We start from the raw sequence: 24639 nt of genomic DNA on the forward strand, positions 1-24639 counted from the left end.
ATCTCAGTCATAAAATTGTAACTATAGATATACTAAAAGACTTTTACTTAAAAAAAAGTACAGTTAAAGCAAGTATTAAAGAGAGTAATTGATGGGACATTTGCCAACTTTAAATTAATTAGAGTCAGTCTTAATTTTTAAAAGTGTTGGCTGCAGCAAAATGATAGAGTAAGACATTAATGTTCCCATTATGATTCATTTCAAATTTGAACTCTTCCCAGCTCAAATCTGTTTGGTTGGTTAAAAATGAAGTGATGGTTGCAAATAACAGTATCCAGAAGACTATACTGGGTTCTAAATTAGCCAAATGAAAGGCATTGTTCCCATTTCATTGTTATGAAAATCTAACTGACAGGTTCTCTAGTCTTAGCTTTATGAGGTGCATGTGTCTGAGTGTGTGTGCATGAACAAGAATGCTTGCTTTTAGTGAAATGGGCAGATATGAGATATATTGATTGGGTTCTTCCTGCCATTGATTGAGTACAAAACTTGTCACTTCTCCAAGTAGTGAATCATGTTGACAGAGAGCAATACATTTTATAAGGTGTTTTTTTTTTTCCTTTGTTCAGATCATTTGTAGTTGAAGCACATTTGCCACCTTTTAAAAGTGATCTCTGCAGCATTCCAGAGCCATTGAAATATTCGTCTTGACCAGGATAGTCAGTTTCTTTGCTAGCACGGAAGAAGATTTTTAACATGAACGTGATTTTATCAACCACTCTTTGCTTTGGACTCCTAACTTTGTTATCTGTAATGATCTTTTTAGAATCGGTGCACGGACTGCCATATTTTATTCAAGGTATGTACACATGAATGTATAATTCTACAGGTGGGTAAATAATCCTTATCCTCCTATTTGCGTTGCTTTGATTTTTCTATCATTATGGCAATAATGTTTTAAACATCAATATAATTTAATCTTCAGACAACACTTCAGTACTTGCTGTTTTAAATTAAATGTAATCTGTGATGCTGTTCTCAAGTTAATTAATTTTAACTGACACTGTACTAAATTAATTTCAACTGCATTTGTCTCTAACCAAGGGAAATCTTTTTCTTATCTCTATTCCATTAGCAAAGATGGGGATGTATAAACAGTAATACAGCGCAATGCATATTTCAAAAGTACATCTTCAGGGGAAAAAAAAGAGTTTCATCCAGTGAGATGATTAGTAAACTACTTATAAAAGGAGAATGACTCTGAAAACATATCAAGACAATACTTGTATATGTAGAGATCTGGGGAGAATGATACATTGGGAAATTTATATAGTACTTTCAGGAGGAGGATGTTAACAACCACATTATTCATTGTGTAATCAGATTTCTAAATACTTAGGGTACTTATATTAAATGAAATAATGTAATTTTTGACATCTACAAATACCATGAGAAATTTAGAGAAAATGTTTCTATTCTGGTCATATTGGAATTTGATCTTTTAAAAAAATTTTTCATTGGATTCTGTAGTGGAAATAGCTTTTAATCTGGGAATCAGTGGAGTCAGATTTAATGCTGACTTATTAGGCAAACAACCTAAACTCATTGACACTTTTATGTATGTCTTTACAATTTAAAAATAGTAACTAAAAATAGTGCTCTTTAATATCTCATCCAATTTGAATCTATCATCTAACTGACCTCTTTGTCAGGAAGAAGGAGACAGACAGCCTTTGCTTTTGCTTTCTTAGGGAAACCAAGACAGAATTTAATAAATTTTGTTTATGTGACTCTGGGTTGAGAAAAGGAATTAAGTTTCCTCTTTAAGATCTAATCCAACTTTAGTAGACCGTTTTGTCTCAAATGAGGTTTTAAAAGTCAATGAAAATTAGAACAGTTCTTTTGATAGTGGAAATAAAATTGCATAAACCCTTGTTATTTATTTATAGGGATTTTCCCTTTGAAAAACAAATACAAGCCTGGGGCCTAACTGCAAGACCTAAATACAAGCTTGGGGATGAAAGAATCTGGATTTTATCCCTGGCACTCACATTTTGTCTTTGGCCAGCCAAAATCATTGTACTTGTTAGGCCTTCATTGCTTTTCCTATGAAATAATGGGATTTTCAATGTTCTTAACAGTGTAAATGTGTGAGGAAGGAAACAACTGGTCATTCACAGAAGACTCTGCAAAATGAGGATGTTAGTGGTAACTGTATTATAACTTCTGATATCATGTATATGAAATACAGAAAAATCCAACTCAAACTTTTTATAAGATTACAAATAGATAACATCTCTGACCCAGAATACCACACACTGATGTCCATATATCATTGGCAACATATAGGAAAGGTTTCTCTCTGGGACCCCTTGATCTCTGTTTCATTATATGTAAATAGAGAAGACAAGTTATTGGGAAGTTTATTTTCTAATCTAAATTGTCCAGGATTAGAGCAAACTTCTCACCATTTTTCAAAGCAACTATATGTTTGACTTATTTTAGTCTTTTAACACACTGTTTTCAAATAAGCATTTGTCCACTGACAAATCACAAAGGTGGGGTCACATCCTCTCTGTGTTAGATGCCATCCAAGACCAAGAACACAGTCTGCCAGCTTTCCTCTGGCTTAGGGGTCACAATGAAAGCATGCCTCGTGAGCCTGAAACTGGACAAATTGCCCACTGTGAAATGAACAGCAGTGAATATCATGACTAGAAATTTAAAGAATTTTGGTATATTATGATTTGAGGGTGTTCCAGGTTTCTTTCTGCAAAATTTCTTATCTATATCCCATAAAAAGCATCACATTCAAATGACAAGCAAGGACACAACTGCCTCTTTTAAGCTTCAGTGTCTCAGGTAGTAATGAGTCTTTTTCTTTTTTTCTTGTATATTGCAAAAGTAATCACTCTCTCATTTCTGAGTAACTTTGCCATCCTTTTTGCAAAGGGACATCAGCACTTGGATAGATTTTTATTCAAACAGTTTTTTATCAACACTAACTTTTAGTTTAAAGACAGAAATATTAAAAGCACATGCATTTTTTTCTTTTAAAGCAGTATCTGTTTTAAGATTAAAAATAAAAATGAGAAAAAAGACTTATTTTCTATTCTTCTTATCTTTCTAATGTTTTACTTTATAAAAAAAATTTTTAAAAATTTCTTGAAAAAACTTTTCCTCAGAGTATCCTATAAAAGGTGGTTTTCTTAAAAGGTAGTGACAAGAATTACTGAGGACAGTATGTAATCACTGGAAACCAAATGGGTAAAGAATGCTAAATACATTAATTTTCTCTTTTGAAAAATGTTCCACTTAAACACACAGAGAAGGGGACTGTAAATTAAGCCAACAAAAGGTTCAGAAGGCAATATTTTCTAGTTACCTTTCTTCTAGTTTTATAAATTCCCTAAATTGAAGTGATGAATCTATTTCTTTTATCACAGTTCTCTTTCTAAAACAAATAATCATTATCACCTGGCTACACAATGTTCCTCATTTTTTCAATGAAAGCATTTTAAAGATTATAATTTAACATTTTAATAAATAGCTATAATAAAAATTGCTACACTATTGCATAGTCATATCTTTCTCTTAAACTAAATTATTCCTGAGGGTCTTTGTTTAATTGATGTTAAGCAAAAGTTCCATTGATAGTCTATTATTTTAACTATTCAAAAAGAACCCCAGAATTTCACAAATAATTTCTATGCCTATGAAGTAATGGAAATTGAGGAACTTTAAAATTGAGGAAATTGAGCAACAATAAATGTGTTTGTCAATGTAGAAACTTTTGATGATGCCACTTACCCCAGGTCATTTATTGTCTTTCTCAGCAAATAGTTTATTCCTTTAATTAGCCATTTAGTTATGTGAGTTCATTAATTGACATTTTGGAGACACAGGGAATAGGAGACAATTTAAAGGAAGAGTCTAGTTAAATTATGAGCCATTTCTCTAATTTCTCTAGCTGAAGCCTCAATATTCCCACTTTTAAATTTTAAACTCACTAATCTATCTTTTGTCCACACAATATCAGTTATTATGACTGAAATGGAAGAGGACCTTATGGTCCTTGCCCCCCAAACCCCTTGCCTATGTCCTCAGACTTCCTTTTTTTTTTTTTTTTTTTTTTGTAGAAAAACTTTAGACAAAGAATAAGTTTAATCGGAGAACTGAGAAAATGAAGAAACAAAGGAAAACAGTGAAAGGAAGCCCAATAATAATAATGTAGTCTTTAAGCATAATCAAGGGCCTTTATTATATTAGAAGGACCTTCCTTCTCAAGGGCCATAGCTAATATTCTGATCCATATCCTGTGAGCTGTCTCATAGATACTGAAATATCAGGTGGAGAAATTAACTACCTGACGTCCAGACTGTAGTCATGACATAAGCGGCCACAATTCTGAGAACTGGCCTTCAAGAACTTGAAACAAACTGATGCTGGAACTGAAGGTTAACGGTACCTAAAATAAGCAAGATTACGCTGGTCAGACCACTGATGACCAATTTCAAGATGACTATCAGAGCTGACATGTTTATGCATGTAGCCCCCTCCCTCAGCCTATTAAAGCTCATGCCCCCTGACAATCAGGAGGCAGTCAGACATTGGACAGGTCTCTCTGCCCTCCCCAAACCTCCTGGTTGCTGGCATCCAAAATAAAGCAAAGTTTCCTTTCTACTAAGCTGGCCTCTTTAAATGGCTTTTGAGTGGCAGCAGCTGGACCTGGGTTTGGTAACATGAGGAGAAAAACAGAGGGAAGAATGATCCTATAGAAATTATATAATAAAGGTGTGATTATTTTAGGCCACCTTACAAAGTTCATTTTGTTTCTAAGACACTATTATTTTAATTGCATTACAATCCTGTTGAATCTTCATTTTTTATAGCTTGAATAAAGTCTATTGTCCTGATTTCTACCCCAGAATCAAAATATTTAGGAAAATTTGGTTGATTTTTCTGTTTTTAGAGTGCTGAGAGAGTGGGCTAGGAGGTAAATGGACAAAGATATAAAGCTATGATCACAGAAAAACTGGGCATCATCTGACCACTTTCACAAGGTTGCCTTGGATGGTTCAAGGCAATTCCCAGAACATAAAATGGCTCATATTTATATGTGTATAAAATCTCAAAGTCAAATTTTATATTTTTATCTTAAAAACAACTTTTAATTTATATTTCTTATGTTAAACACAATAGTAGAAAAAATTTTAAATATAGATGGAAAAATAGAAAGTACAATTTTCTGTAATTCTACTAAGGCAGAAATAATTTCGGGTGAATTTCAGACTGTAAACTTCCAGGTATATTCTCCATCTCTGCTTCTTTCTCTTTCTCACAATCTCTTTTTGAGTGTTCATATACATTCAATGATTTTTAAAACAGCTTGTCTTTTTATATTACACATCTCTCTCTGTACACATTTTTTTGGCAAGTATACACACTTTCCAGGTTGTGCAGTGGTAAGGAATCTGCCTGTCAATGCAGGAGATGCAACTCAGGTTCTATCCACGGGTCAGGAAGATCTTCTGAAGGAGGAAATGACAACCCACTCCATTATTCTTCCCTGGAAAACTCTATGGACAGAGGGGCCTAGGGGGTTACACTGTAGTCCATGGGGTTGCAGAGAATCGGACATGGCTGAGCAACTGAGCACACGTGCATGTTAATAGTTACCTGTAAAATCTATTTAATCAGAAAGACACTCAAGTGACACAGACTGAAAAGAGCTTTCACTACACTGAGGTAATTATTACAGGAAATGAATTGCTTCCAGATAAAGAAGATACAGACGGTGAAGAACTGTTGCTGGCTCTACTGAATAAAAACTTTGGCTTCCAAAGATCTTCCAACATTGGTGAGTTAAGAATAAAGTCAAACATTATTTATTCCATCTTCTGACCTGTTTTCTCTACATGTTAATTTATATTAGAGAAAGTAATAATTACTAATTTAAAGCTGCACTGAAGGCTTAAGTGTCTGTTATTTCATATTCATGCTAAAAGCAATGGCATTATTAAAAAACATTAAAATCTTATTTTGTTCAATTAGAGTATTCTAATGGGATTAGTAACTGTTGAGTTACAAAACAGTTGTTTTTACTTCTACTTTTCCCTCTCGTCTATGTTACTCTCCACAGGTACAGTTAATATTTGCTTTTACTAAATGCTTCCAGGGTATTATTAAATGTTTTGAAATAGGTTTCCATTAGAAATTTCTCAGATTAACTGTGGTTTTGTGGCACTTTTTTTTGCAATCAGATTCTTTCAATTTGGGAAATGACTGGAGTAGAAACCATCGAGAAATTTAGGCTCCACCAAGGCTTTTTTCCTTTGAAGTACAGGATAATCTGATTTACAATTATGCATCAGATTGGTCTCCAAGAAATGATAGATATTGTCAGAAATTTAGCAGGTCTAACCTGAGAGACAGCGTGACAATATAATGTAGTGCTCTCTCAGAAAACGTCTGTTCTAAAAAAACTGTCTATTCATGGGACAGGGCACTGGTTAGAAGAATGTCTTAATAAATACTTTAAAATACAGGATTTAAAAATTAGAAATAAGATGTTTCATTGAGGAAATTGAACGTGATTATAAAAAGAAAAATCTGTACTCATATTGTAAAACCCAGAGAGATTACTATTAGTATTTTGGGAAATTTCCCTCTTGATTAAATTTTGCAGATAAGATTTGTGGCCTGCGTTTTTTTCTACTTAATATTTTTTCATGAGAATGTCCCTATGCCAGTGTAAATATTTACTTCTAAATAGTAGTCCTTATTAGAACTATGAAAAGTCCCTATTTAAGAAAACTCTGTATTTATTATAGAAATTAGATGCTTGCTCATTATAGTACTGATTATATTTCAACGTTACAGACACTGAAAAAATGTTTGGGGCTTTATATTAGAGATACATGGGTGATCTCAAATCATACAAAAAAATGCCTTGTCTTTCTGAATGTGTGACCTGAAGTGAATTAAATATTACTTGCAATGTACATTTTTCATATGACAAATGTGTCTTGCAGATATAGAACTGGCTAACAAATTGGAGGAACCTAACCAGGTGAGAATGTGAAACACATGAAATCTTAATTTTCATAATTATTATAAGATAATTTCTTTTGAAACAGTAGTTTTTAAAATTATTAATTCTATATTTTAAAACTATTATTCTTGCTAGAAAAAGAGTGAAGTAATTCACTAGGAAAAACAATCAAATTCTACTAAAAAAAGAAGAAAAGGAAAACAAGACAAAACTGTAACTGAAGTGATCATGGGATAAAATGTCTAGAAATCTGGATTTTAGATCCAGCTCTCCAATTACCTAGGAGACCATGGAAGAATTAAAATTCTCTGGATCTAAATCTCCTCATCTCTAAAATAAGAGGCTATAATTAGATTGGTGGTTTTCAAAAGCTATTATTACTTTTCAAAGTGGAAATATTTTTTTCCAAACAAAATTGTATGTGTTCCCAGTAAATGAAACATATAAAAGTGGAGCTGTTCTACTTGAAGCAGCTAGTTTGGGAGGAGAGGGACTGAAGTGCTGCATTCTTACCTGTCTTGGCCTCGGTACAGGGAACCCCTTAGCAACCTTATCCCCCAACTTTTTTCTATGAGGAAAATTGGAAAATCATTGCATTAGATTATTTATTAACTCTTTCAAACACACTGCATGCAAATTCATTATCATATAAACCTTGTGGCTGTGAGAGAGAAGTATGCCCCGTCAATTATTAGCAGCTAGGACACGGATACATGCAGTAGCTCAAGCTGAATTCTGTTTGAATAGAGTTAGATCTCCAGGGTTTAGGCAATCAGTGATCTTGCTAAAGATCAACTTGGCTTACACTCCGGATGGAAACCTTAGGGTCTCAAAATACTTCTTTCCCACTAGGAAGGACAAATATTTCAGGAAATTCGAACATACACATAAAGTCTTTGAATCTCCTTGAAAAGGACTGGTCATTTTGGGTGACATCAAATCAGGTCCAGTTACACAGGCTGTGTTTCCAGGCTTCCCATTAATGAACACTGAGACTTGACTTCCTTCACCATAAACCTGCTTGTTCCTGATTGTCTGTTGAGTCAGTTTTCTAAATGCAGGTTTCCTTTTATTTTTCTGTTTAATTATTTTTATTTTTTTTATTACTTTTGTTTCCTTTTCTGTTGCTTTTTCCTACTTCCTTTTGTCCATCTTCTTCCTCCTTTTCTTGCTCTTTCTTCTTTCACAGAAAACAGTATTGTTGTTATTAAAGACTAATAATTTTCTTATTTGATTTTTAACAGCTGGAAATGCTGAAAGAGCAGCTCACAGAAGCAAAGGATGCTGAGATGTCCTATGCAATAGACGGTCTATCTTCTTCCCATCCTAATAAGCGAGGTAAATTTTCACTTCAAAGTCTTAACATTGAATTCTAAGATTAATTTTGCAAGTATTTCTGAAAGGGAAGAAATTAAGTTGACACTTCTTTATCTTATGTTGATGATAAGATCAAAGCTCATATTAAAAAAAAAAAATTCCAAGGCCTCCTCAATGGCTCAGATGATAAAGAATCTGCTTGCAATGTGGGAGATTGGGCTTCGATCCCTGGGTTGGGAAGATCACTTGGAGAAGGGAATGGCTACCCACTCTAATATTCTTGTCTGGAGAATTCCATGGACAGAGGAGCCTGTCGGGCTATAGTCCATGTGATCTCAGAGTAGGACATCACTGAGTGACTGAGCACAGACATTCAAATGAAGGCTTTAAATGTCTGTGAACTCTGTCACATATACAACATGGTTAGCAAGGTCATATATTCCAGATTTAAGTAAAATTAGTCTTTCATTTGGAGAAGGCAATGGCACCCTACTCCAGTACTCTTGCCTGGGAAATCCCACGGACAGAGGAGCCTGGTAGGCTACAATCCATGGGGTTGCGAAGAGTCGGACACGACTGAGCGACTTCACTTTGACTTTTCACTTTCATGCATTGGAGAAGGAAATGGCAACCCACTCCAGTGTTCTTGCCTGGAGAATCCCAGGGATGGAAGAGCCTGGTGGGCTGCCGTCTGTGGGGTCTCACAGAGTCGGACATGACTGATGTGACTTAGCAGCAGCAGCAGCAGACTTTCATTGTTTAAAACTGTGTCTCACCCTTGCTATTTTGCTTTAACACTGGAGAGTAAAGAGTACTCTCATTGCTATAGCACTTAGTCCAGGTTTTGATTTATAATATTTAATTTTAGAAAGATTTGTCTTTTGTATCCCTATTTCTTTTTATAACAATCTTGGAAAATTCTTGTATATGAAAAAAGTACATATATGTCTCTTTATTCACATTGTGATATGAGATTTGCTAAGGCATGTTTTATTCATTTTCACTTGTCCCCTTCCTCTCAAGTTTGTCTTTAACTGCTGTAAAAAAGCAGTTTTTACAATGGAAGAGGATGAAACAGTGTTCTTTAGACACTTAGCATATACCAGACATTTTATATTTTACTATCTCATGTTGTTATAGTTAAGTATATAGAGTCTATAGTTAGACTGCCTGGGTTTAAATTGTAATATTGATATATCCAATGTGTGTGACCTTGGGAAATTATCTAACTTCCTGTGCCTCATTTTCTTTGCCCCCAAATGCAAATAATAATAATCATCTTTATGGGATTATTAGGAAGATTTTATAAGTTAATATATGAAAGTCACTTAGAACAATATCTGGCATGTAATCAGTACTGTGTAAGCCTAACTTTAAAAATTCATTTTGATCATTATTACTATAATTATTATTTTATTTTCATCATAATCACCATAAGATAGCTATTACTATGCCTATATTAAGACAGGAAAATTATATCTCAGAGGGGTTAAGTAGCATGCTGATAATAACCCAATTACTAAGTGATTTAACCAGTGAGCCTGAAGGACATTGGTAGAGGATATATTGGAGGGTGGAAGGGAGAGAATCTTAGGGCTTATTAAGGACTTTCAGTTCAGTCCAGTCGCTCAGTCGTGTCCGAGTCTTTGCGACCCCATGAATCGTAGCACGCCAGGCCTCCCTGTCCATCACCATCTCCCGGAGTTCACTTAGACTCACTTCCATCGAGTCCGTGATGCCATCCAGCCATCTCATCCTCAGTCATCCCCTTCTTCTCCTGCCCCCAGTCACTCCCCGCATCAGAGTCTTTTCCAATGAGTCAACTCTTCCCATGAGGTGGCCAAAGTACTGGAGTTTCAGCTTTAGCATCATTCCTTCCAAAGAAATCCCAGGGCTGATCTCCTTCAGAATGGACTGGTTGGATCTTCTTGCAGTCCAAGGGACTCTCAAGAGTCTTCTCCAACACCACACTTCAAAAGCATCAATTCTTCGGCGTTCAGCCTTCTTCACAGTCCAACTCTCACATCCATACATGACCACAGGAAAAACCGTAGCCTTGACTAGATGGACCTTAGTCGGCAAAGTAATGTCTCTGCTTTTGAATATACTACCTAGGTTGGTCATAACTTTCCTTCCAAGGAGTAAGCATCTTTTAATTTTATGCTGCACTCACCATCTGCAGTGATTTGGGAGCCCAAAATATAAAGTCTGACACTGTTTCCACTGTTTCCCCATCTATTTGCCATGAAGTGATGGGACCGGATGCCATTATCTTAGTTTTCTGAATGTTGAGCTTTAAGCCAACTTTTTCACTCTCCTCTTTCACTTTCATCAAGAGGCTTTTTAGTCCCTCTTCACTTTCTGCCATAAGGGTGGTGTCATCTGCATATCTGAGGTTATTGATATTTCTCCCGGCAATCTTGATTCCAGCTTGTGCTTCTTCCAGCCCAGCGTTTCTCATGATGTACTCTGCATAGAAGTTAAATAAGCAGGGTGACAATATACAGCCTTGACGTACTCCTTTTCCTATTTGGAACCAATCTGTTGTTCCATGTCCAGTTCTAACTGCTGCTTCCTGACCTGCATACAGATTTCTCAAGAGGCAGGTTAGGTGGTCTGGTATTCCCATCTCTTGAAGAATTTTCCACAGTTTATAGGGATCCACACAGTCAAAGGCTTTGGCATAGTCATAAAGCAGAAATATATGTTTTTCTGGAACTCTCTTGTTTTTTCCATGATCCAGCAGATGTTGGCAATTTGATCTCTGGTTCCTCCGCCTTTTCTAAATCCAGCTTGAACATCAGGGAGTTCATGGTTCACATATTGCTGAAGCCTGGCTTGGAGAATTTTGAGCATTACTTTACTAGCATGTAAAATGAGTGCAACTCTGCAGTAGTTTGAGCATTCTTTTGATTGCCTTTCTTTGGAATTGGAATGAAAACTGACATTTTCCAGTCCCATGGCCACTGCTGAGTTTTCCAAATTTGCTGGCATTTTGATTGCAGCACTTTCACAGCATCATCTTCCAGGATTTGAAAGAGCTCCACTGGAATTCCATCACCTCCACTAGCTTTGTTCATAGTGATTCTTTCTAAGGCCCACTTGACTTCACATTCCAAGATGTCTGGCTCTAGGTTAGTGATCACAACATCATGATTATCTGGGTCATAAAGATCTTTTTTGTATAGTTCTTCCATGTATTCTTCCACCTCTTCTTAATATCTTCTGCTTCTGTTAGGTCCATATCATTTCTGTCCTTTATCGAGCCCATCTTTGCATGAAATGTTCCCTTGGTATCTCTAATTTTCTTAAAGAGATCTCTAGTCTTTCCCAGTCTGTTGTTTTCCTCTATTTCTTTGCATTGATTGCTGAAGAAGGCTTTCTTATGTCTTCTTGCTATTCTTTGGAACTCTGCATTCAGATGGTTATATCTTTCCTTTTCTCCTTTGCTTTTCGCCTCTCCTCTTTTCACAGCTATTTGTAAGGCCTCCCCAGACAGCCATTTTGCTTTTTTGCATTTCTTTCCATGGGGATGATCTTGATCCCTGTCTCCTGTACAATGTCACGAACCTCATTTCATAGTTCATCAGGCACTCTATCTATCAGATCTAGGCCCTTAAATCTATTTCTCACTTCCACTGTATAATCATAAGGGATTTGATTTAGGTCATACCTGAAAGGTCTAGCAGTTTTCCCTATTTTCTTCAGTTTGAGTCTGAATTTGGTAATAATGAGTTCACGATCTGAGCCACAGTCAGCTCCTGGTCTTGATTTTGTTGACTGTATAGAGCTTCTCCATCTTTGACTGCAAAGAATATAATCAGTCTGAGTTCGGTGTTGACCATCTGGTGATGTCTTTGTGTAGAGTCTTCTCTTGTGTTGTTGGAAGAGGGTGTTTGCTATGACCAGTGCATTTTCTTGGCAAAACTGTATTTGTCTTTGCCCTGCTTCATTCCGCATTCCAAGGCCAAATTTGCCTGTAACTCCAGGCATTTCTTGATTCCCTACGTTTGCATTCCAGTCCCCTATAATAAAAAGTACATCTTTTTTGGATGTTAGTTATAGAAAGTCTTGTAGATCTTCATAGGACCGTTCAACTTCAGCTTCTTCAGCATTACTGGTCAGGGCATAGACTTGGATTACTATGATATTGAATGGTTTGCCTTGGAAACAAACAGAGACCATTCTGTCGTTTTTGAGATTTCATCCAAGTACTGCATTTTGGACTCTTTTGTTGACCATGATGGCTACTCCATTTCTTCTGAGGGATTCCTGCCTGCAGTAGTAGATATAATGGTCATCTGAGTTAAATTCACCCATTCCAGTCCCTGTTAGTTCACTGATTCCTAGAATGTCGACATTCACCCTTGCCATCTCTTGTTAGACCACTTTCAATTTGCCTTGATTCATGGGCCTGACATCAGGTTCCTATGCAATATTGCTCTTTACAGCATTGGATCTTGCTTCTATCACCAGTCCCATCCACAACTGGGTATTGTTTTTGCTTTGGCTCCATCCCTTCATTCTTTCTGGAGTTATTTCTCCACTGATCTGCAGTAGCATATTGGGCACCTAATGACCTGGGGAGTTCCTCTTTCAGTATCCTATCATTTTGCCTTTTGATAGTAACTGTCATACTGGGTAAGACTGAAGCAAAATGAGAAAGGGGTGTCAGAGGATAAGATGGTCAGTTTACATCACGGACTTAATGGACATGAATTTGAGCAAACTTTGGGAAATAGTAGAGGATGGAGGAGTCTGGTGTGCTTCTCTCAATCCTTGTAATAAATTCGTAGAATCACAGAGTTGGACACGACTTAGTGGCTGAACAATTACCATATGGGAAATCACTGAAAATTTGGGGCAAGTGAGTGCTAAAAAATAAGTTTCAACAGAACCACTCTCGATGTTCAGTGGAGGATATACTGCTGCTGCTGCTGCTGCTAAATTGCTTCAGTCGTGTCTGACTCTGTGTGACCCCATAGACGGCAGCCCACCAGGCTTCTCTGTCCCTGGGATTCTCCAGGCAAGAACCCTGGAGTGGGTTGCCATTTCCTTCTCCAATGCATGCAGGTATGCTAAGCAGCCCACCAGGCTCCTCTGTCCACAGGATTCTCCAGGCAGACACTGGAGGGTATTGCCATTTCCTTCTCCAGAATACACTGCAAAAAGGAGCAAAAATGCAAGCAGAGAGACCTTTAATGAGGCTAATTAAGATCTAGATAATAAATGGTGGTAACTTTAATTAGGGTGGCAGTAGTGAATTGATAAGAAGGAGTCTGATACTAGATATATTTTGAAAAAAAAAGTCAACAAAATTTGCTCTAAAATTATATGTGAGTTGTGGAAAAAAAGAGGAAGGTTTGTAAATGACTCCAAGGTTTTGTTCTAAGTAACTAGGGATAAAAGGGCAATGTCTGCTTATTGAGGGCTTCCCTGGTGGCTCGGAAAGTAAATAATCTGCCTGCAATGCAGGAAACTCAGGTTTGATCTCTCGGTGGGGAAAGGCCCCTGAAGAAGGGTTACCCATTTCAGTATTCTTGCCTGGAGAATTCCAATGGGGACAGAGAGCTGGAAGAAGCAACATGGTGCAAGGGTTTGGTGATGGAAAAGAGTTGGTATAGAGATTTGTTGAATCTTTTCATAGTCAGTATAGCCTAGGCTATGATATGTTACAAATTTTAGTCCAAATCTCAGAGACTTAATATAAGGAAATCCATAAGTTCAATGCACATAGTATTAATACAAGCCTCTTCTATTTTGTGGCTGTATCAACTAGATTGTTGCTGTAACTTTACTGCCTCCAAGACTACCAAGATGAAGGAGAGGGATAGAGGCTGCATCTCAGCTATCAGTTGCCTCAGTTCAGGGACAAGCATCACTTCTACTGATCCACTGCCTTTAATTAGTCACTTGAGCTGCTACCAAAATATTGGAAGAACAAGCTAATAAAAGTTAGAAAGCACTTATAAAAGTACATGAGGAGTACTGCCTCCACCACAGTCAATCCTTTGATCTTTTCTTAACCACATAGACTGCACTCAACTGACTCTCTATTAGAGACAACCCCAAATTCCTTTCACTACTGCACCCCGAACAAAGAACAGGCTTTCCAGGAGATACTAATTTTTTTCAAATACAATGTGGCTCCACTTCATTCACAGACTTATTAGCTAAAAGGACAAATTCAGTAATTAGCATGGGAATAGGGAAAGGATAACAACAATCAGTCATCTTATTCATAAAGGAAAAGAACATGAGACATGAGTGGTAACCCCTAGCAATTCTGAAATCACACAGGGCAAATATTATACAAGTCTCTTATTCTGGAGATGGAGAAAAGTGTCTTGCCTGGTGGCTCAAACGGTAAAGCGTCTGCCTGCTGTGCAGGAGACCCGGGTTTGATCCCTGGGTTGGGAAGATCCCCTGGAGAAGGAAATGGCAACCTGCTCCAGCACTCTTGCCTGGAAAATCCCATGGATGGAGGAGCCTGGTAGGCTACAGTCAGCGGGATCACAAAGAGTCGGACACGACTGAGTGGCTTCAGTTTCAGTGTCAGTGTGTGGGAGGAGGCCTTCGACCATTGCGTTGTTTCCCCTGGCTCCATCTTTTTCGAAGTTTTTGCCTTTTTTTTTCTTCCCATTTTTCATCCCTCAACACAGCTTATGTGCTTTTGAGGGAATATTCTCTTTGAGGCCTGAATGGTTTCTTCAGGCCTCTTCCTACATTTTAAAGTGTCAAAGATGTTTTTAGTTCTAGGGTTTATTCTGTCTTTGACAATGATTTTTTATACCAATTTAAACAGCCTCTCAACTATTGCTACATAGTTTTTAAAAAACTATTTTAACTATTTTGTATTCTCAGCCCCAACTGAGTTGCCTTGAAGAATATATTTTGAAAAGCAACACTTAATCTCATTTTTTGCCCTGAATTCCTTGTTTCAATTGATACTTACCTGACTTCACTCACTTAGAATTATTTTAAATCCCTTTTTATAGTTTCAGGATCTAGAAACAGCTCTTGAAATATTTCAAGGTCTTGTATTTCTGAACTACCTTTGTTTCATTTTTATTTATCGGTAAAGACACCATTTCCCCCTAAGCATACTATTTCTTGTAATACCTGGCTAAGTGTATCCACCAGAAACCTAAACATACTGCCAATGTTCTATTTCCTTACCTTTTTCTTCTAGAAGTTCCAGAGGAACACATTCTGAATCTGAACTGTTATCGATGTCAGTTTTACCGCACATTTTGCTACTTTGTAAAATGACTCTTCTTGTTTTCAGCCTGTGACATCAATCTCCTTGTCTGCCATTAATCAGTTGCTGAGGCTGTGCCATGACTTAGCTTCCTCTTAGAGCAGCACCCTCCTTCAAGTTATTAAGGCATATTTTGGTCATAATTTAGGCAAACCACAACAACAAAATAACCTTAAAAATTCAGTGGTGTAAGTTGGTTTAAGATTTATTTCATGTTTACACGGAGCCTTGTGTACCGTGGTTATTTTCCTTCACTTTGTGCCTGCACCATGGGTCCCTATGGCAGGAGAGGAGAGATACGGAGGAAAACTCATCCTTACCTTCCAAAATTAGGCACATGCTCTCAAATCTATCTTAATGGGATTAGGGAAGCACCTGGGAAATGTCAAGAAACGCAATGAACAGTTGGAGAATCCTATCTCTGCTATAGACATTTTGAGCTTGTTATGCCATGTATAACAAAATCTTCCCAGTAGTGATGTGAGTAAACCCCTGAGTATATAAATTTGGAGCTTAGGGAAGTAGCTCAGACTGGAGATCTAAATATGACAGTTACCTGCATGTCAGTATTGCTTGGTATTGTGATGAAACTCTCTAGGGAATTACTCTAGATAGACATAAAACAGAAGACATCGAGGACAAGTGCCAGGCCACACCAAGGTTAGAGACTGGGCAGATGAGAGAGAATTAGCAAAACAGACTGAGAGGGAGCAGCTATCGTAGAAAAAGGCCACAAGGAGAAAAATGCCTCAGATGTCAAACAGAAAAACTGTTTCCAGGAAGACATAGTTCAGCTGTTCCTAAAGCTATGGTAGGTTCAGTAAAATGAGAGCTGAGACTTTCCATCTGAACAGCAATGGGAAGGGTTTTAATTATTTTGACAAGAATTATTTGATGGACTTTTGGTTAAGAAGAATATGAAAAACAACAGAAATGACTAACAACAGACAACTCTTTTGAGAAATTTTGTTTTGAAAGGTAGTAAAAATTAGAATATTAGCTGGAGTAACTTGGAGGGGTCAAGAAAGCTTTGTGATCGTTTTTAAGCAAGGAGATATTAAATCATTTATGCATGTAATAGGAACAAAATAAATATTTGTAGTGATAAACATATGAATTAGATGCCCAGGTTAGGTGACAGGAGCAATCCACATCACATCTGTCATTTTTATTGGGATAACTAGCAACAGTCTACCATGAATAACAATATATGAAGGTGAAATGAACTCAGAGGTTCACCTTAAAGCTAGAATATCTTAAATGTCTGTGAAATAATGTTATCTGTTTAATCATTTAATATATACTTGATAGACACCTGGTAAATCCTTCCTTTCATTAAAGATACAGCTGTCCAACACCAAGCATCATGCTAAAAACAGGGATAGAAGAATGCCGGCTAGGGTGTTTCCCCCCTGACACCCCACATAAATGATAAATGATAGATAAGCATTGAGGAGTTGGTTTGACTGGTGATATCATTCATGAAGATTTCCTTCAACTGGGAAGTATATTCCAGTGCACCAGAACCAAGCTGCTCTTGAGGTGCAAGTCTTGGATATGTGTAGATTTATATTTTCCTTCTTGATTGAGATATTCAAAGATATCCAAAGGGACAGAAAGGGACTTTCCAAAATATAAAAAGAATATTGGATTAGAGGACCAAGCTCCTCAATTTACTGTCTGAAAATAAATTTCTGCTTTCATAGGATTTAAATGTGTTTTGTTGAAAGAAAACTCTGGCTCTTTTAGGAATGAAAAGTAAACTCAGTACTATCGTAACACTCTGTGTATGTGTGGTGATGAGCACTAAGGCCACAGTTTAAAGAGTAAGTGGAGTTAGGGAGAGATATCTGGGCAAGAAGATAGACTTTTATTATTTATGGCAAAAAGTGTCTTAACTGTCCTATGAGTTTTCAACTCATTTTTATTGTACATCCCATTAATCAATAGTGAATCAAAGACCTATCTCTCCGAGGTCTTAATTTTATAAAACATTTAGTTTGAAGGAAATCAGAGAAATTTGTAATTAATTAGATGAAGCTGGCGTTGTTAGACAATTGGGAAAAATCCACAGATTTAAATCACTCATTCATGCATTTAAAGACTAAAATGCTGCTTGAATTAGTATGATTTTTTTTTTTCTGAAGAATCACTTTATGGTCAGAATGTGAGACTCAATTTGACAATCAAATTACATAAATATCATTTGGTGGTTTGCAAAGCGAAGTTTAAATTCTCTTCCTTCTTTTTCCTCTAGTAAATAGAAGCATATTTATCATGATTTCGCTTATTTTCTTAGTCCTCTTTGGGACTTAAGTTCAGTTCAGTTCAGTCTCTCAGTCATGTCTGACTCTTTGTAACCCCATGAATTGGAAAACGCCAGGTTTCCCTGTCCATCACCAACTCCTGGAGTTCACTTAAACTCACGTCCATTGAGTCGGTGATGCCATCCAGCCATCTCATCCTCTGTCGTCCCCTTCTCCTCCTGCCCCCTATCCCTCCCAGCATCAGAGTCTTTTCTAATGAGTCAACTCTTCGCATGAGGTGGCCAAAGTACTGGAGTTTCAGCTTTAGCATTAGTCCTTCCAAAGAAATCCCAGGGCTGATCTCCTTCAGAATGGACTGGTTGGATCTCCTCGCAGTCCAAGGAACTCTCAAGAGTCTTCTCCAACATCACAGTTCAAAAGCATCAATTCTTCGGCGCTTAGCTTTCTTCACAGTCCAACTCTCACATCCAAATATGACCACTGGAGAAACCATAGCCTTGACTAGATGGACCTTTGTTGGCAAAGTAATGTCTCTGCTTTGGAATATACTATCTAGGTTGGTCATAACTTTCCTTCCAAGGAGTAAGCGTCTTTTAATTTCATGGCTCAGTCACCATCTGCAGTGATTTTGGAGCCCCCCAAAATAAAGTCTGATACTGTTTCCGCTGTTTCCCCATCTATTTCCCATGAAGTGATTTATGCCAGCTCTAAATAGAAAGTGAAAGTCACTCAGTCATGTCTGACTCTTTGTGACCCCATGGAATAGTCTATGGAGTTCTCCAGGCCAGACTACTGGAGTGGGTAATCTTCCCAACCCAGGGATCAAACCCAGATCTCCCACACTACAGACAGATTCTTTATCAGCTGAGCCACCAAGGAAGCCCTTCTAAAATAGAGGAGTACATCTAGTAGGATGGCCTATTGTATTTTTTTGAACTGTATTACATACATTATAACGTAAAACAGAGCTGTTCATTAGAACTTTCTTTAATGAAAGTTCTTTGGAAGGACTCTAATTTGCACTGCCTATTATGGTCATCTATTGAGCACTTAAAAGTTGGTTAGTATTCTAGAGAAACTGAATCTTCAAAAATTTATTTAATTTTAATTAATTTAAAGATCCATATGAGGCTGACTACTGCTAAATATCTGTTTTAGAAAACTTTCTCATACTCAGGCATACTTACACTATTTTATTTAAATGTAATACTTTTATCAAAAATCTTTCTAATAAAGAATTGTTTTGTTTCTTTTTTAGCTTGTTTTTGGAAATATTGTGTCTAAAGTTTTTGCTCTGGATGCAAAAGATAAGAACATTAGAAAAAGTTATATAACTACCCACTCTACTGTTTAAAGATCAAAGCTATTTCAAGCATAAAAAAATAGTGGCAAAGTTTATACAGCTTGTTACATGCTTAAAGTTTATGTTGTGAATCGTAGTGACAAATTAGTTGCACTTGAATGGCATGGACTATAAGAATGACTCTGTAGAGCTAAAGTTGAGAGTGCTGTATCTATTGTACGCTTTCCATAAATTCATTGTCTACATATCATTTTGTTCAGTGATGACTAAGCTGTTGAGCTATCAATTAAAAAATTTAAAAATTGCTTTGGAAAATTAAATTATATTGTCTGAATCTATGTGGAAAATATGTATCTTTGTTCTTTCTCTTTTTTGTGATTCTTTTGGCTACTATCTCTTTTCTGTTCATTAGGATAATTGTCAGTAAGACTCCTACTGCCAAATGAATGCATTACTAGGGAGCAGAAGTCTTGTTTATCGGACTCTAGGAAAAAGTAGCACTAGGTGTTTGAGAGAGAGATATTAAGAAAATTTTCTTACATAACAGTTTACCTTTGGGCCCCTTAATTCTTATCTTTGCCTTTACCACAGTATCAGAATTTGAGACTTTTAGCATGTCTGTGAGAGACTAGATTCAGTGTACTAAAAACATCAGACAAATCATAAAAACTCTTTGAGGTTTTTTTTTTTTTTCATTAATTTCTTTCTCACATCTTCACATTAAACTGCTCTTACTTAAGTCTGAACAAACTTATTTAATCAATTCAAGGCTGGGAATCCAACTTCACTTTTATTCGCCACCTGTGGTGACACGGAAACATTGTCAAAGGAAGTTTGTAATTAAGAAATATCAATGGTAGACTATCAATGGCCAGATAGGCCTCGGGCATTCCCTTATATCACAGTACAGCGGAAATGTAGTTTATCTACATATGCTAATTGTGTGGGTCTTAACAATAAAACTGTCTCATGACCTAGAATGAGCGATATTAAGTGAAAAACAATTTAAAAATTCATAAACAGAACAAGTTGAGTAATATACCTGTAGTGCTTTAAATAAACTTGTTAGGAGCCACTTGAATGTACATAAATATACAGTTGCTTAATAATGCCTGAATGTTTCTCCCATATTTACATCTGCTGTGAACACAAGCATGATATTATTGTAAACAAAGATAAAATGTCTGTTTTCATCATCTCATGTTTATTAACTTTGGTGCAGTTGAATGATATTTAAGCACTTTTAAACTTTATGGGTAATGTTATTTAAAAAGTTTGATACTTTTTCCTTTTAGAGAAAGTTATTAACAGTTTTTCTTATAATTTGTTATTCTTAAAAATTTGCCTTAAGAAGTTTTATTCTGTAAAGTAAAGGTAGAATTCCCTAGATATTTTTTGTTTTTGTAGTCAGCGATTAACATCCCCCATGAAAAATTAGTTATGTAATCAACACCAAAATTCAGAAATCTCTATTCACTTCTACATGAAGCTTCACACAGGAACAAAGAGGAAGAAAAGATAATCTGTTTCTTTGAAACTAGATGAAAAGCCCCTTCAAGCTGGTAACTTTCAATGACATATAGCTGGATTTAGTAATACACAATACATTATACAAATTGATGAGATGACATCAGATTCTTAAGAGAAATTATGGCTTAATTTCCTGATATGTTAAACAAATATCTTATTTTAAACTAGAATACTGCTCACGATTGTTGTACTCTATATAAAGTAGCTGTAGAAATTAAAATATGAAATCAAATAGTTACAAATAGAGAAAACATTTTTCTTTTTTTCTTCATGTGCTTCTGGTGTATATGCTATGAGACAAATGCATTACACATTAGAACAAAGTGTAAATCAATATATTGTGGCTTCTTACTTTAGTTAAAATGGAAGCCCATAAGCATGATTGTGAATTTAAAAATTAAAGAAGATAGGAAATCAATTTGTTTAATCCAACTTTAAATCTTTGCCATGAGAAATTTTCAGGGACGCTAGGTTTTAATACCTTTTGTCAAAGCGTGAAGCAGCAGCTCCCCGTTGGATTGGAATAGAGTGGAGTGTTAATCACTCAGTCATGCCCAACTCTTTGTGACCCTATGGACCGTAGCCTGCCAGTCTCCTCTGTCCATGGAATTCTCCAGGCAAGAATACTGGAGTGGGTAGCCATTCCCTTCTCCAGGAGATCTTCCTGACCCAGGGATTGAACCCAGGTCTTCTGCATTGCAGGCAGAGTCTGACAAATATCCAAATGAAAGAAAAATGAAAGAGTTGCTAAGGAATAGGATACATTTTTATAAATCATCACAAAGTTGGGCAAGATAAATTATAACTTAAATAATTTTTTCAGATAGTAAGTCCTACAGGATCTTTGTCTGTGTACCACTGCTAAATTTCTAGTGCAAGAGGATGAACAGAAATCAAAAAAATCTGTGAGCTTTCTCAAAATTTACTCTTCTTTGCTAAGATTCCTCTATTACAATTCAAAGGATAATTCATTTTCAGTTTTTTTTTCCTAAATTAAATGTAAAGATTTTCAGCAGTTAGAAAATTTCTCCCCTAAAGAAACTACATACAAAATCACTTTGTGTACAATGCCAACTATATATGCTCATTTCTGTGTTTGAGTTTATTTTATTCTTTGGATGGTATGTTGATTTATTTTTAGTTAAGATCAACAACTACTCACTTCTCTTCTTCCAGTGTAACTGAACCTTCTCATTACACTCTTCCTTTTTAGCTAAAATAAACCTTTCTCTACTGGTCAATTTTTTCTTTTTTTTTTTTTTCCCTCACATATCAGCTCTGCTTGACAGTGATTACTAGAGTTTAAAGAAGTGTTAGAGGCTTTTTAAACTTCTGCTAATTTATGCTAAATCTCTTGTTCAAGTGATAAATTCTCTGTATGTACAATGTGCAATGGATTTATGCACTTAAATTACAGCAACAGTGCAGTTTTTGCTGAGGACGGCTTTCCAGAATACCAAACCTTGTGCTTTCACAGGAGAATTAAAAATAATTTGAATCATTTTAAAGAAATCATTCTCAAATATATTATACTCTTCAATGCTTTATTAAACACAATATATGAAACAGATTAAATGGATTCACAGATGGGTGGTTAACATTAAGAAGACTGCTTATTGTAACATGCTAAAATGTACTGTGCTTCAATTAGGTGAATTGAACTGGCCCCAAGAGCTCTGGTGGTTTCCTATTTGACTTCCCCCACAATTTCATCTATTATTTCTGTAAATAGCTCTCCTAATCAGCCACCACTACTCTTAATTAACTGTAAGTTATAACTTAGAGAAATGGAAAGTTGTTAGGGGACGAAAGATAGCCAAACTCAGCAAATGAATAATATTCTTCGATTCCTGATTCTAAGTCAGTGTGCTCTGACCTGCAGTGTTTCTCAATTTATTGGGAGAATAAATTTTATGGGCTTAATTACTGCTGTTTTTTCTTGTTCAGAGAGTTTTTCTCTCATATCTGGAACTGGGATTGTGTTTTATTTGGTTGAACCGAATTGACATTTGAATGTAAAAGAAGCCTAATTTCATAATCATTACCCAAGAGGCTCACAGACAAAAGATAAGAGAGGAGTAAAAGTCTTCAAGAGAAAATACACAGCATCGTCTTTCCTTGTTCCCCAGTGATGATCGAATGGATTGTACCTAAATTCTACTGAAATAAATCAGTCAGTCTTTAGTTATTATCCCTCAATTTCATATATGTAAACGGTAAAGGCACACAGAAACCATTTCACTGTATTGTGTTCCTTAGAAAAGTAATGTTTGGGGTATAGTAACCATTCATGAATACCTATAATATATATTTTAAAAATATCCATGCATTGAAATTATCTGCACAATTTAATTGAAGTTATAACAATACTGTGATGTGATGAACAGAAGTTCAAGCTCTGGAAAGGATGACAGAAGTTTCCTTAGAAGTTTAATCATTAAGGAGTGTGAAGAACTTCACCAAAATATCTTCCATGTTTCTGTGACATTTCACCCAAGGAAGTTGTGTCTGCAAAAATGAAAGTTGAAAATGTTACAGCTAATGAGACCTCTGCATAAGGGGAAATCCATCAACTTGAATTGAGAAGAGCTAAAACTTTAATTACATGAGGTTTCATTATAGCTTTTTTTAAACTGCCATGTCTTTTATTGCAGAGACAATAATGCAAAATGATAATTTCAGATAAAAATTTATTAAAAAGTGTATTTTAAATATAACAAGTAGGTGCTTATGCTGAAACCACAACTCCTTTCTTCTCCTACCTTTATTTCTTTTGAGTTTCCAATTTTAGGCCAAAGGATGTTGCCGTTACAAGGGAAAGATAAATAAAATTTGATTACTACTTTCTGTTTATTGTTAACATGTTGATAATTGTATATTTTGCTCTTTTTAAAGGATCCAAATATATTTAAACATAATATTTCTGTTATTTGAGAGGTATGTTGCTTATATGAATGATAGTATATCAATATTGTTCTAAAATAGAAATTGTCGTTATAATGCAACAACGTATGTTTTACATTTTTAAAAGTCTTAAGGTACTGTGGCAGCAAGGGGTAGCACAGTTAATGATCATATTTACCACATTTCATTAAGTTGGTATCCTGTTTCAACAGCAGAGTCTCAGAACTTTGCTAACTGCAGCTAGAGAAGCTACAATGCCTTACCACTCTGAATTTGAGTTGCTTAGAACTGAAACCTATTAAAAACTCAAAACTTTGGTCCAATATATTAACAATTTGAGGAGGACATTGTGTAAAAAGCAGATTAGCATCCTTTCTAAAATGTGTATCAGGAAGAGACAAACATTTATTCTGGAAACTATGTAACACACAGCAGCTGTATCTAGACTTGACCTCAAACCAAGAAAAACTTCCATGTTAGTACCAGTTTCATTATTAGTGTGATGACTTACAGTGAAACCCAGAAGGTGAAAACCCACAAATAAAACTGCCCCAAAAGAGTGTATATCAGCTCCCACAGCAGTGAAACAAAGATTTTCATAAAGTCTGAGATACTATTTCTGTTTGTTTAAGAGATGGATAATCAGTGAAGTCAGCAATAACAATTTAGCACACAGATCTTATGGGCTATGAAGAGAATGTTGGCTTATAAGTCCAGAGGCTGGGACCTGGAGCTTGCTTTGTCTAAAAGTGTGTAAAATTTTAGGCAAATCAGATTCCTCTCAAAACCTGTGTTCTCATTCATTTACAAAAATGATTTAGGTTGAAGGAGACTTTATATTCTTGAATCTCAAATGATTTCATTGCATTATTATGTGAAAATTATTTAATTATTCATGTTATCTATTAAATGATTCACATATTACATCTCCTGTTTAATTCAAAGGAATATTGTGACAATAAGAAATAACAGCAAAAATAATCTTGAAAAGTTAAATGGAAATTAAAAACATATTTTGATAGCCTTTATTATTCTTAGAATATAAAAACATGAAACTTTACAC

At 35.8% G+C, this 24639-nt stretch overlaps 2 protein-coding genes across 3 annotated transcripts in view; one reads left to right on the plus strand and one right to left on the minus strand.

The window, feature by feature from the left end:
* The first annotated feature begins 632 nt into the window (after positions 1-632).
* Positions 633-19476, plus strand: UTS2B (urotensin 2B). 2 transcript variants are annotated; one of them, XM_060404719.1, is made up of 5 exons: positions 633-799; positions 5702-5800; positions 6975-7012; positions 8239-8332; positions 19098-19476. In XM_060404719.1, the coding sequence occupies exons 1-5, from the start codon at positions 697-699 to the stop codon at positions 19121-19123; spliced, it is 360 nt and encodes a 119-aa protein (XP_060260702.1). In that variant the 5' UTR covers positions 633-696; the 3' UTR covers positions 19124-19476. The 2 variants fall into 2 exon arrangements, with proteins under 2 accessions (XP_060260702.1, XP_060260703.1); XM_060404720.1 differs by having other exon boundaries at positions 5720-5800.
* The window catches only part of OSTN (osteocrin), a 41390-nt gene continuing 34229 nt past the window's right edge, over positions 17479-24639 (minus strand). The window contains exon 5 of the mRNA XM_004003038.6: positions 17479-23180. The gene's annotated coding sequence lies outside the window, so the exon portion shown is untranslated. The remainder of the gene's footprint in view (positions 23181-24639) is intronic.

The sequence above is a fragment of the Ovis aries genome, chromosome 1 (assembly GCF_016772045.2).
Source record: "Ovis aries strain OAR_USU_Benz2616 breed Rambouillet chromosome 1, ARS-UI_Ramb_v3.0, whole genome shotgun sequence".
In the NCBI taxonomy this organism is placed as follows: Eukaryota; Metazoa; Chordata; class Mammalia; order Artiodactyla; family Bovidae; genus Ovis; species Ovis aries.